This window comes from Pollicipes pollicipes, unplaced genomic scaffold (assembly GCF_011947565.3).
Source record: "Pollicipes pollicipes isolate AB1234 unplaced genomic scaffold, Ppol_2.1 Scaffold_3087;HRSCAF=3621_pilon_pilon_pilon, whole genome shotgun sequence".
Classification (NCBI taxonomy): Eukaryota; Metazoa; Arthropoda; class Thecostraca; order Pollicipedomorpha; family Pollicipedidae; genus Pollicipes; species Pollicipes pollicipes.
Window position 1 is genome coordinate 1727621 of NW_023596225.1, and position 13793 is coordinate 1741413.

The 13793-nt window shown below is 50.7% G+C and overlaps 2 protein-coding genes across 5 annotated transcripts in view; one reads left to right on the plus strand and one right to left on the minus strand.

The window, feature by feature from the left end:
• Window positions 1-506: 506 nt before the first annotated feature.
• LOC119090614 (2-oxoglutarate and iron-dependent oxygenase JMJD4-like) lies at window positions 507-4307 on the minus strand. Of its 4 annotated transcripts, none has more exons than XM_037213452.1 (4): window positions 4120-4307; window positions 3608-3738; window positions 2549-2712; window positions 508-2248 (listed from the first exon to the last, which is right to left on the minus strand). In XM_037213452.1, the coding sequence occupies exons 1-4, from the start codon at window positions 4286-4288 to the stop codon at window positions 1447-1449; spliced, it is 1266 nt and encodes a 421-aa protein (XP_037069347.1). In that variant the 5' UTR covers window positions 4289-4307; the 3' UTR covers window positions 508-1446. The 4 variants fall into 4 exon arrangements, with proteins under 4 accessions (XP_037069348.1, XP_037069347.1, XP_037069346.1 ...); XM_037213451.1 differs by having other exon boundaries at window positions 3906-4151; XM_037213453.1 differs by lacking the exon at window positions 3608-3738 and having other exon boundaries at window positions 507-2248; window positions 2549-2630; window positions 3906-4151.
• Window positions 4204-13793, plus strand: part of shrb (charged multivesicular body protein shrub) — a gene marked incomplete in the record, with an annotated part of 44406 nt that continues 34816 nt past the window's right edge. Inside the window, 3 exon segments of the mRNA XM_037238987.1 lie at window positions 4204-4330; window positions 9684-9888; window positions 10554-10731. Coding sequence (XP_037094882.1) covers window positions 9708-9888; window positions 10554-10731 — 359 coding nt within the window.

Here is a 13793-nt window from a genome sequence, read left to right on the forward strand (position 1 = left end):
CAGAACCACTGCAGCCGAACGCCACGACGGTCAGTCACCCTTTCGGGAGCCGGGTGCTTTTTGTAATTGGAGATGCCATGCAATGTACGTTCAGCTTTCGGCACCGGGGCTCCCCACCCACAACAGAGCCCAGCTGGGGGACGGTCCAACACTCCCTCGGGAGGTGGTCGCCGTTAGGGCTACCCCGGTGCTATACGGGGCGACCGACGCCTCTCACACGGCCAGATGTCACAGGGGAGACCTCTCCCGTCCTGGCGGTGGCTCAGCAGCGCCGCCCCTTGACCCCTTAAGCTGCTGCACACGGCCAGGCGCCCCAAGCGGAGACTCGCACGACACGCCCCTCAGCCACATGGAACTGATCAACACGGGAACGCGGGCAAGGGGGCACGGCGACCGAGATGAAACGAGGATTAGGAGTGGTGAGTGGGCCGGATGCGGGAAATGGGAAGGGAACGGGCGGGACAAGGAGCAGAAGCTCACGCACCAACATGGTCGCTACACCACGAGGGGAAAAGCTTGCGCTGTCCGCCCGTTCCCAGAACTAGGACCCGAGGAGGCACTAGTCCCCTACACCAGCCGAAACCAGTGCCCCTGCGGGAAGAAAGTAGTCAGCAACTTGTAACATCGTTTTACATCGTTTGCAAATCAAAAGCAGCATTTTATTTTCATTGGTTCGAGAGATATAAACCTGGAACGTTACACTACCCAAAACTCGGCCGTTAACTTCTGCCAATTTGTTGCGCTACACCTGTCTTGACGCAGGATGTCCTTACCACACTATGGTGTGACCTAGACTCTCCAATGCTGACAGGTTTTAAGCTAGGTACAACCAAGGTGGAATCACGTCGAAAAACGGCCATCTCATGTAAAACGCCTAAACCGGGACAGAACGTGCATCCGCTTCGTGCACACGCTGAATTTACTTATGCCCATCATGTGAGAGGAAAAAAGATCATTTTTAAAACTTCGATTTTTTTCACAAGGTGGCCGTGGTGAAATTTTTGTTCATTTCCATGCTGACAACAACGGCAATGAATGTTTGTTCGGTCATCGTGTGTATCGTTTGCAAGTGCAATCTGCTTTCGAACGAAGCTGGTTTCCAAAAGCCAAATTAGCAATTTTTGAAAATATTGCACACGCACCGCACAAAATTGTAAACAATGCGCAACGCTTCACTACCAAAGGCGCATTTTACACGCTCGCACGTAACATCCGACCACCTGACACTGCTGCGCCCCTGACTGAACGTCGTGGACGGGTAAAATCGACCATCATACGCCTAATGATCATACGCCTAATGTACAGGAGCATGAGCCATTTGCATATCACAGTCCATAGTGAGGACGATCGTGCCGCCCCACCTAAGCTATGCGCGCACATCCAAGAGGAGCGTTAGCAGGACACGTCTCCCCATCGAGCCTCGTCACATCGCTACACCTGCGCCATTCACGCGCACACCCCGCAGTCACACTGTCCCGGTCCAGGCGCGCCCCCCGCCTCAGGTGGACACACTTCCTCAATGTCGGCGATGACCCGCTGGGCCCGCGCGAGACACTCATCCATGTCCGGCGCGCGCGTCACGTCCTCGAGGGCCAGCAGCCGCCGCAGGACGCAGCGGACGCGCGCCAGGTCCCAGCGAAGGTGGTCGCGGCTGTGCTGCCAGCCGTCCAGGCCGCGTACGGCCGCCGCGCCGCGCGCGCCGTCCAGCCGCCGGTCGGCCGCGAAGCACAGCAACTCGACAAACTCGCGCACGTCCATACCGTGCGTCGCCTTCAGCAGCTGCTGGCACTGCGCAAGCCAGGCGCCGGAGCCGTCGGCGATGTCGGCGAGCTCGGCCTTCACCGCCGTCAGCGAGGCCAGCAGATGGCGGCTAGCGTGGCCCACGTTGGCGGCGTTGAGCCAGTTGTGGTTGATGGAGATGGTGTCGCGCAGGTTCCACACCTGGTGGTGCCAGTCGGACGGCACGAACATCACCTCACCCGCTTCCTGGATAACGTCGAAGTAACGCACGCCGCCCGGCGACGTCTTCGGCTGCAGGCGTGCCACGCTGACGCCGGCCGGCAGGGTCGCCGAGCTGACGGCGGCCGAGGGGCTCTCCGCGCCGAGCACACCAGCAACATCGAACGGAAGCTGCGACAAGCTGCGAAGCTTCTCTTCCTCGCCAGGTGGCAGCAGGATCCAGCGTTTCCTACCGCACACGTTGGCTGACCAACTGAACGAGCGGAAGACGTCTGCGTGGAATGGAGTCCTGAGAATAAGAAAAAGTTTTTGAGCCCTACCTGAAAGTGTTCTGACTAACCTGCACCAGACCTTCTAAGACAGCCGCAGTGGATTTGTCACTTTGCTACCAGCAACCCCCCCATAGGTGGCACACTGCAAGGCTGTCAGTTTCCACCACATACACAAATCCATTTGCTTCATTGTAACCAGCCAGTACCAACATGGCACCACATAAGACATGTTCATTCCTATACGCTGGCACCGGACGGCCATGTGGTATATGCGTCTTACAAGCTGTCTCTTCCCTATGTTTGCACACATGACTTACCATGTGCCAGCCACCCCAACATAAACAAAGCGAAAGTCATCACGAAGCTCCGGCTGCTCCTCCCAGAATTCGTTGAGCCAGTCTGAGGCAAACAGACAGGGGGTGCGGTACACAGGAGGGTCAGCCGGCTGCTGGAGACGCTGCGCCGCGTGGAAGTGCCAGTCCTGCCAAAATGAGCAGGATTCATGGTGATGGTGACTACATTAGTCACTGGAGCTTGGTGAGACAACAACCCACAGTCTTTGGATGGCCACATGATTTGAATGGTCTTCATGAGACACTTCATGACAAAGTTTGTGAAAATGATGTTTTCTTTCTCTGGGCAGCCATAAAATGCTTCAGGCCTTTGCAAAGGCAACATGAATGATAGGCCACTGCCAGCTTTTGCATTAGGCTGGAAGTGCAGAGAACCAACAACAACAGACTTTGAATGCCTTCTAGACTGGTTGACAGACCCTTTCCAGGAGCCAAATGGATAGCAAAGTCTTGGAAATTACTTGTAATTACTAGTTGGTGACCACCTTCCTAGTGTGTCTAGTGCAAATGACCACAGGAAGTTCAATGAGATACACTTTGGATATTTCTAAAACAGTCACATTTCAGTATGCAAAATGCGGATGGTGATGGCAATGTGTCATAAAATAGTAACTCAATGAAGAAGCAAAATTCCATAAAAAAGGCATCAATGGTTTGAGCAAGTCAAAAATAAAACAGCATCCACAATACAGAAAGACAGCATAAGTACAGGTGCAAACTACACCATTGCACAACAATTTCATTTTGATGGTGGAGTCTCAGGAATGAAGTAAGCAGGAACTGTACATTTAACCTACATGTGTGTGTACATTTTGCAATTACACACCAGATAAGATATCATATCTGGTCATGCTGTCTCATCACTTATTGTGGTGTTCTCTTCTTTTCCAAGACTTGTTATATAGAAACTCTATCCTAAAAGCATAAGAGAATGTGTAAACAAAAAACTCCACATGAAATCAAACCAGCAATGGTGTAGGCCACCATGCAAATGATACTCTGGAATGTGCCATAAGCACATGCCTTCAGATACAGGGTGTCTTGCCGATCCTTTTGTTTCATGTATTGTAGATATTCTTTGAGCTTTAGCTCAGCTTTTGGCTGAGAGTCAAAGTACTTCTCTGAACAGTTTGCCACTGGAACATTCAAGTTCCCTATAAAAGAGAAGTGCAACATTACCACAAACATCATGATGCTACACTTAACAAAGTGCTGCATTTGCAAAATGAACCAGTCTTTTTCACTTTCCAAATGAACATTCAAGGCCACTCTTCCCAAAGAGTAATAAGCTACTCAAAGCATTTAACATATCTAAACTCACCATATTCCAAGCCCAAGTCCTGCAGGTCTGGATCCCCACTGGAATCTACCCAACTCTTCGATGCTTTCCAGTCATCAATCATACCACAGCTTAGGATGCAAGGGGAATTTCCCATGATAAACCTAGTGTAAAACTCTTCATATTTAGGTTCCTCAAACGCAAAACTAAAGACTGGATGTGATACACCCGTCCTGTTTCGTGCACCCCACCGCACCTCGGAATATCTCAGGTTCATCTCTCGTCCTTGCTGAACTTTGACTTAGCAGACGATAACCAGACAGTTGATTGCCTTGGCTGCGACGTTTCTGTCGTCGGAATTGAGGCAAGGCCCAGGCAATCCAAGGCCGTTGTAGTTGGACGGTCAGAGAGAAACGGTGAATCATTATTAGTTCGTAGCGTGGGAGGTGAATCCGCGTTTTCTCCTGGTAAGAGACTAGATAGGGGCAGGCTGCATTGATTTCCTGATACAGACGGGGATGCTCCTTCCTTGTCTGTGTTTGGTTGCGAACACAATGAAAATTATTGCGTATGGGTCTTCAGTGAAAAGTGGGGTGGGGTGACATCATCGCCCTGCGATTGATTCCCACTGGTACACCCAGGAACCACTCTAGATTACTTCGTTGGATATCTTCTTGCTATTCCATCGAACATAGGCCATTTCAGGTATCACAGAGGTCATACCATGCATTTATGGTACAGTATGTAATGTGCACTCCTGTTTGCGAAGTATAACATATTTTGACAGGATTTCATTAGGCCAGGCTTGGGAAATAATTGTATTCAGGACAGTAATTTTTTGCTTTGACAGCTCACACTATTTTGGGTCTTCCTGTGGTATGCTTGGGCTGGTAATAAGTTAGGTGAAGATTCTGGTGGAAGCAGCAAACACTGGTGTGTAGAAAACAAAGGAATAGCAACAAATAGAGGCAGAGTTGGCCCTAAGGTCAAACATGCCACATACCTATTGACTGTGTATTAGCTGTCTTCATCACTTCCATCTCATCCTGTCCAGCCTCTGATGCAGCTACTTGTGCAACCCACCATGTAGTCAGGAATGCGTCAATGAAAATAATGTTTTGATCTGGAGGCATTCAGAAGTTGCATGGAATGTCCTGAAAATATATTGCATCGAGTATTGCCTAAATGGCCTACATCCTGGTGTGTTGGATAGGGTATAAGATATGAGCTTGTGATATATTGCTAAGATAAGCATGGCACCAGGCTATTGTAAAGTAAGGATATATTGCAGAATTTAAAGGTTTTCTGCTGGCTTCAATTTGCACTTATCAAATTTGTGGCCTTTTTAGCTTTAAATACATGTCATAAGCTTGCATCTCAATATCTTTTGCTTCCATTTACAACACGTGCAAATGCCATTCATGTGAGATTATATCTTTGAATGTTGCTTTCACCCCAAAGTAAGTAACACCTGTTTTTAGACACTGGTTTCAGTTTAAGTGAATTGTATACCTATTTTATGACAAAGGTTAGTAATCATATCATGATGCAATTGTAACTTCTCTCAAGGAATTTTCCCTCACACAGCTTACATGCCTGCCTTACCAGTAAGCCGCATATTTGTTGGCACATGTCCAGTGTAGTATGTATGGTAGAAGTTAAAATCCAAGTAGCTCATGATAGAGAGAAAGTGGTGGATAATTTATAAAGCAATCTGGTGTGCTTGCCAGCCATGGAGCTTCAGCAGGTCTAAAGCTAAGTTGTCCTAGGCTCCACATGGGATTTAAAGTGATGATAAACTTTATTTATGTGATGTTACCATCATGCCCATCTTGACTGTCAGGTGTACTGATTATTTGATTGGCCTCCAGATTTTTGAAAAGGTATTGGCCTACACTTTGGACCTATTGTGTGAGTATGTCCCTGGTCATGTTAGCTCTATGTTTTTGTTGCAAAAATGTAATACTTAGATTACTTTTAGTTGTACATTTTGGCCTGCAACTGGTTTTAGGTGGTAGTATGATTTTGTGTGTATCTTTTTGAACATAACTAACTCAGATTTGGCAGGGAAGCTTTTATAATGGTTGCAAGTTCATTTAGCTTAGTCTGGACAGATCAACCCCCCCCCCCCCACCCCCATAGCCTATCAACTTGACAATTGAACTGCCATGGATTTTGTGAATTGAGCAGTTTGGTCATGCCCAGCCACCATACTGGTTTCCAGTTTTGAGGATGCTAGCATACCCATGTCCAAGCTACTCATGTGCATGGTAAGCAGTACTGAAATAATCAAGAAACTTTGTCATGGCCATTTATGAATGAATGGACTGTTTACAAAGTAGCTGTATGTCTAGTCTGGAGTTCCACACATTGGTATGTTCAGAATTTTCCCTTTCACCCTTGTGTATGATTGTGATATAACCTTGAGAGAGAGAGATGCTTTTATCAGGTAGAACCTCAAGCCATTGGCTGCCATCAGTGGCATGCTGAGTGGTTGCATGCAAAGAAAGGCATGCAGTCTTACTGTTAGGGCATGTGCACCAATGGGATGCTTTAGCTTGTGTATGTGGCCTTGTTGGGGCTAAATGGTGGTCAGGCTATGCGGTACTGAATGATTACTCCATGTCTTTTGATCACTTGTGTCTGTTGTGCATCTCTTCTAGAGATGGCCTCCCTGACAATTTACCCATGCATTCCCATAGGAGCATCAGGACCTCTGCACATTCTTGCACTTTCCTAGACAGGCCAAGGCTGGTATGAAGACCATCAGGCTGTTTTTGCCAGATGTATCTGTCATTGCAGCCTGACAGTGTGAATTAATAGCTTCAGTAGCCAATGCCTGAAATGCATTAAACTTGTTCCCAACAAAGTATACTGAAGAGCAAGACACAGCATGCTATTAATTCCATGCAAAGGCTTTGCTTTTATAAGACAGTCTAGTTCTGCTGCGACCTTATATGTATCCTCATTTTTGTGTGCGGGGAATTGACACCTGTGCTTTTTGTTCTGTATCCAAGGTATGTTAGACATAGGTTTTGCTAGATGTAACATCCTGTGGGATTGTGATTTTTCTCAGTTTTCACACAATATTTTTTGTCATGCTTTGGACATTCATCAAAAGCAGGTGACATGTAGTAAATAACCAGGAGTGCTCAAATTGGGACTCAAGGGGGGGGGACTTGTCACAATGTAAGCTATGCCTAACGTCAAAATATTAGCTTAGTTCATAGTCAAGATTCCGACATGCAAGGCAGCTGCAATTGACAAACTGCCATGAGTCATCCACATGCATGAAAAAGTTGCACATTTGAACCTACTCCCAAGATTCTTTGGGCTCGCCATCTATTAAAAATGTCCGACTTGAACAGAAGGCAAATTGGACAGAAAAACATATTTTATCCGCTGCAGTGACATCTTTCAAAAAAGCATGGTACATTCAGCAAAAGTATGATGTAGGCATAGTTGGAACATCATATTTCTTTGAGGGTGCCCTGACCATGTTTGTTGAACCCCCCTCCCCAATATTCACCTACACCAATATCGAAAGCATTGGACAGGGGGTCATGGGAAATGCTGCCCCTATCCCGTCCACTTCCGTGCTTCGGCGGCCCTTTTGCTTTCCAGGAAGCTCCGCGCCTCGGTGTGTGCGCGGTTCATAACCAGGGAATGTGTGCCTGCTTCCAAGGCGCGCGGAAATAAGCCCGCGTGAGCGGACCGTCCAGGTCACCTCCTCACAAACCGGCTGCAGAATCTGATGCTGATTTGGCTGATCAGATACGTTAACACGTGCTAGGTTCTGCAAACTGTAGACCCGTTTGTGTTTTTGGGCATTGTTCATACTGTGTCGGATTTAAACAACCAGGAGAGACGAATGTGTGAAGCCACTGGCCAGATCCGTGAAGGCCAGATTGACATCCAGCATATAATTCTATTGAAGTTCGCTGCATTATAGGTTAAATCGCAAGCGCAGTGACAGGCACATACAGGTGACATGCGCACGAGGGCATCTGCCCAAGCTGGCGCCTCACGTCAAGATGTCATATTTTGTGGATGTTCTGAGGAGCCTCTTATCTAACACACTGTAAGCTCCTTCCAGTCATCAGTTATGCTTTGGTAGGCGTTGGCCAAGTTATTCTCCCACTGCCATTGCCACCAGAGTCCGGAAGAGTTATGTGGGATTAAGAGATCAACAATATCTACTTTCTTCTCTCTCGGAGAGATTTACTGCCATTCCTGGTCCAAGAACCCAGTGCCTAGACATTTATTTTGGTTTCAGTCGAAACTGAGAAAGCTTCGGGTCCCGCGAGATTTCGTATCAAGGTTTCTGCTTTTGCCTACGCAGCACTGAGTACAGCCCGCAGCCAGCCACCACGTAACACACGAAAGCTAACAAGTTGCACGTGTTTTTGTTCCACGATGACGCTGTTTGGCTCACGCACACAGTTGTGTACTTGCCCATTGGTTTGATTGTTTTTATTTCCAACGTTGTCGTCATTTTGTACCAAGCATGGGCGTCTTATTTCCTCGCAATTGCTTTCTGTTCATTCCCCGTGCCCTTTGTACCCCCTAAGAATCCGTTTCTGATGCGGAGGTTTAGAAGTACAAGTTCTGAAAAGATTTGCCCATATTTCGCCCATAAATGCTGCCGCCCCGGTGTTCCGGGCGAGGGGGGAGGGGGTCATTTGTCAACGACACTGGACAGGACTCCCAGGGCGGGCTTACTGTTTGACCCCACCGACAAGAAAAGGTCAGCTGGCAGCCGGCTAGCGAGGGCGAACCCAGGCCCGGGACGGTCGAGCTGCAGCCTTGTGTGACACGCAAAGCCCCCCGCTGTCATGTCTGGCGAAAGGGTGAAGGCAGAGTTCTCCGCTGAACTGCTCGCTACAACTTGGCTAGTGGGTTCGGGGTCACGCAGCAAACTGGCGTTAGTGTACCTTTGACGTGAGCTCACCGATGTAGGCCACGCGGAATACATTTCTTAAAAAAAACAGCTTATAGGTAGTGCATTTCGCTTTCAATTCCATTAGCATCAATCGTTGTCAAGCCTGCAGTATCGATATCTGCCGTATTATTTGACTTCTGATCCGGACAACCAGGCCCATATTTCTCGTTTTTTCATGTATGTAACCGATCTCACCGCGGTGACCCATGTTAGCTGTTGTGTTCCATGTTCTGCCAACAGATATGATATTTGTGGATATGATATGTGCTTTTTAAAATTGTACGTACAAGTGGTAAAATGCGTGCATGCTTGCTCCTCATTTTCCATCATGCAAGTTATGTTCCTCTTGCTGTATGTGTGTCTGTGTATGCTCTTATTTAGAACTCACCATGTCTCATTCTGGCTTTTATGTGATGGTATCAATGAATTAAAATTAAACGTGCTCATGATACACATACAGTACTTGCCCATCATGCACGCACACACACGCCCGGACACATTCATCACCACATGCGTATCAAGCCCATCGGCCTCCTCACCATGCGTTAGAAACCGTAACACGGCTCTCTCTGGTGTCTGGAGATGGGGCGTTATGGATTTCCCACGTGTTGCATTTGGCCTATAGCTAGCCCTGGCACCTTCGAGTGCAATGGTACAGTGTTGCGGTCCGTCCGGGTGGTGTGCACATTGGCGTCAGCTGCTGAGACAAGACAGTTATCGCTTGCGGAGGCCATTGACGTCACCGCTCAGAATGCTTGTGCAGTCTGGGTGCCTCCCCTGACATATGGGCTATTTTCTCCAAAAGGTGATGCTTTCCTGAGGCCATCTCCATCATCCATCCCCCACATACCATGAGCTCACAGTCGCCTCTTTTCCAGTCGGAGCCGTAACGCACAGTCGCGATGAGTTTCTTCAGCAAGATTTTCGGTGGCAAGAAGGAGAATGAGGCGCCTTCTACGGGAGATGCCATACAGCAGCTGCGCGAGACCGAGGAGATGCTCCTTAAAAAGCAGGAGTTCCTCGAGAAGAAAATTGAGGTGGAACTGGCCACGGCGAAAAAGAATGGCACCAGAAACAAGCGGGGTAAGGTATATTGAGAGCGTTTTTTAGCGGAAGGGAGAATGTTGTGCGCTGGTTCTGGATGCTGGGACGGAAATGTTGAGCTAATGGGTGGTTTTACAAGATTGTTTATTCCATTTTGCACGTTTCGCCCAGGGCGTATACATCTTTTACGAAAAATTAAAAAAGTCAGTAACCAGACGGCTGCTCACTGTTTTCCTTATCGGAACCGCCCCAAATCATGTTTTCCATGTAATGCCCAGAATCTCGCCGAAGTGAAGTATGAAGCTAATTTATGTGCTGTAACGTATGTGCAAGGCGTACTTACTTTTGTTCCTGGTAGGACGCGCGTCATCTAGGCCCATATGTACCAGCCAGTACATATATTTTTGAGCGATTAGTTTCGTTTATAATTGAACCCATTGAATTTGGGATGGGGGATGGGTAGATCTCCCACCTTCCTCATTATACCTGATCCGAAATGGGGAGTGTTAAAACTTCAGCGTGTTCGTAAGATTGTCATGAGATCGTTTCGTCTTGGGATGCGCATGTTTGTATTCGGTCACCAATGGTGAAAGATTGCGTGAAATTCTACCCACAAGTGATTCACGCGTTTCGGGTCAGGTGCACAGCGCCATTAACCGGCTGCGGACAAACCAATCACTAATCGTTCGTTGTGCGTCCGCCAGCGGCGCTTTCGGCGCTGAAGCGAAAGAAGCGGTACGAGAAGCAGCTGCAGCAGATAGACGGCACGCTGAGCACCATCGAGATGCAACGCGAGGCGCTGGAGGGGGCCAACACCAACACGGCTGTCCTGCAGACAATGGGCGAGGCGGCCAAGGCGCTGAAGGCGGCGCACAAGCACATGTACGTACCCCGGCCCGGTTCAGCCTCAGCCGCCCGGTCGGCGCCAGTCGCTGGCTTAGGCCGCGGTAGGGCTAGTGAGAAGGCGTGCGCTGAGTGACCCGGGGCGGGTCCTGGCCGAGCGAGGGGTGCTGTGGGCCACGGCGCGCGGCGGGCGTGGGCGGACAGCGGGGTGCCGCCGCACCGCGCCGCCTAGCCGCAGCGGCATGTCGTCAGAGACGCCTTCCCGACCTCTAACGGCCGGTTGGAGTTGGAGGAGCGGCTGGTGGCGCGTGCGACGCCGAACGGACGCCATTGCCGGTCAGGGCAAGGCGGCGGTGTCGGGCCGGCGCCTACGCCGACACCGGGTAGTCGGCGCCGCGCCAGGGTCATGTTCCCGCTACACCGCGGAAGGGCACGGGGACGCATCCTATGAACGTGAAACCAACATGTTCGGAAGATGCCTGCAGAGCGTTGCGAAGACTGCGGGACCGCCAGTGGGCTGGGCTTAGTATGATTCGATATTTGGATAATTCAATGATCTAGTCCCGCGGGTATTGACACCCTACCCATCATACACTGTGGTGTCTGGTCCCATGGTCACCCATACCCTGTGGTGTCTGGTCCCGTGGTCACCCATACACTGTGGTGTCTGGTCCCGTGGTCACCCATACCCTGTGGGGTCTGGTCCTGTGGTCACCCATACCCTGTGGTGTCTGTTCCCGTGGTCACCCATACCCTGTGGGGTCTGGTCCTGTGGTCACCCATACCCTGTGGGGTCTGGTCCCGTGGTCACCCATACCCTGTGGGGTCTGGTCCTGTGGTCACCCATACCCTGTGGTGTCTGGACCCGTGGTCACCCACACCCTGTGGTGTCTGGTCCTGTGGTCACCCATACCCTGTGGGGTCTGGTCCTGTGGTCACCCATACCCTGTGGGGTCTGGACCCGTGGTCGCCCATACCCTGTGGTGTCTGGTCCCGTGGTCACCCATACCCTGTGGGGTCTGGTCCCGTGGTCACCCATACCCTGTGGTGTCTGGTCCTGTGGTCACCCATACCCTGTGGTGTCTGGTCCCGTGGTCACCCATACCCTGTGGTGTCTGGTCCCGTGGTCACCCATACCCTGTGGGGTCTGGTCCTGTGGTCACCCATACCCTGTGGGGTCTGGTCCCGTGGTCACCCATACACTGTGGTGTCTGGTCCCATAGTCACTTGCACCCTATTGTATCTGGTCGTGTAGTCACTCATACCCTGTGGTGTCTGGTTCCGCGACCTCGATCGTGTGTGAACAGTGCCGTAATTTCGGGCGGCAATGGATTAGGGTTCGATTCCGTGGGCTCTGTGTTCGATTGGTGGTCGACTGGTCTGGTAAGCTGTCGCTCCGGCCCTCAGCCGTGTGCTGGTTAGCCTGGGACGACCCTGCGCTTGCGAAACGTGCAGGCCTAAGGTCTCTTTAAAACGCTTTTGCTAGTAACTTTATGACTATTTTTTGAAATCTAGGTTAAATTGTGTACGGAATGCGACCATGCTCAGTGTCATGCATCAATCATGCATTACTTCCGGCACTCCGTTTTTTTATTGGTTCCTTGTGCCTCGGCTTTCGTGAGCGAATCGAGAATGTCCTCGTCCACCGTTCACTCAGGTCATATCGCTTTCTGGGCTGTGTTTTGAGTCGACAGATTCGTCGTTTCTGCCCAATCCTGCCGTCCCAGTCTGGCTTATGCCTCAGCCAAAAACGTCTGGCTATGCATTTTGGCACGGGGATGTTTTGCTGCTTTTGTTGTAGCATATGACGTTTTGTTTGGCTCGAGGCTTGCTGTAAATTGCTTTTCTGGTCTCTCGCCGGCCTTTATGTAGCTAGAAGCGGAATTGTTTTTGTGTAGACACGCCGGGCTGAGATTGAATACCAGCACCTGGATATGCCTGGTTAGTGCCCGCTCATTCGACGACAGGGCAGCAAGAAGTTGAATGTCGCCAGGTTCACAGCCTAGTTAGAACCGGACGCCACCCTGTGTGATGGGTCGGTGGCCAGCAAAAAGGCCTCCCCGGCTCATCCTACGGCGGCTGGAAAGGTTCCGTCATCAATGGTGTTGGCCACGTCGTGCAGGTCGATCAGTCGCTGGTGTGACATCTGCGCGGTCAGCACGCGCCGGCCGGCCTGTGTGCCGTTGAGTTTTAACCCTGAGACGCCCGGTCACGTACCGGGGTCGTCTGGTGTCGCGACCTCGGCGAAACCACCGCATCTCGGTCGGTGCCTTCAATGGCGTCGTTTTCCACGTCAGTGCAGTGGAAACTCGACGCCGCGAAGGCGCCACTGGGCCGTGCGTTCTTTGTCCTGGTCTGCAGAGCGCCTCAGCCGACTCCGCGGCAGGGAATGCCGTCAGCAGCATGTCGTCGGGTAGCACGCTAACTTGACTTGTTACGGTAACTTCCTCCGAATCATTCATTGAAGGAATGGACCTCTGGGACGAGGGTGGCCACTTGACGCTGATGGCATCTCTGCAAACCGAAAACCCGGGTTCGCGTGCGAGTTCTCTATGACATTACCTCACGCGGAGTTGGCAGAACTGTCTTTGACCCTTGGGCTACTGCCATGCTCCCGACTGTGGTCACATGCTGACCCGACCGGTGCGTCGTCGGACAGCGGCGTCCCGCGCAGTCCTGCCGCCTCGCCGCGACAGCTGGGGGATCCGGGAGGGGCTGGTGATGGCGTGGGTGCATACCAGTGGTGTCCCCAACAGCAGGTTGTACCCGAAAACTGTGTGCCTTGTCTGCATGCGTGGCCGGTCTCGGAGTGCCGCCGGGTTGGCTCAAACTGCACAGGCAAACCAGGAGTTGACGGACCAATGGACACCGGAAATCGATGGTATTCGTTGCTGGGCGAAAATGCCGCATGCTGTTTAAAGTTAGTTTTTATTCGTTTTTGTTCCTCTTATCGCTTGTGGGCGCTACTGCACTACCGAAAGCTTCGTTTCTCTTCTTTGTTGACGCATTGATCTAGGAATTGGAAAAAACGGGCCATTTGTACTGCGCATGCACTGGACTGACACTACGTCTCAGTGGTGCGTGGGGGGGGGGGGGGGGGG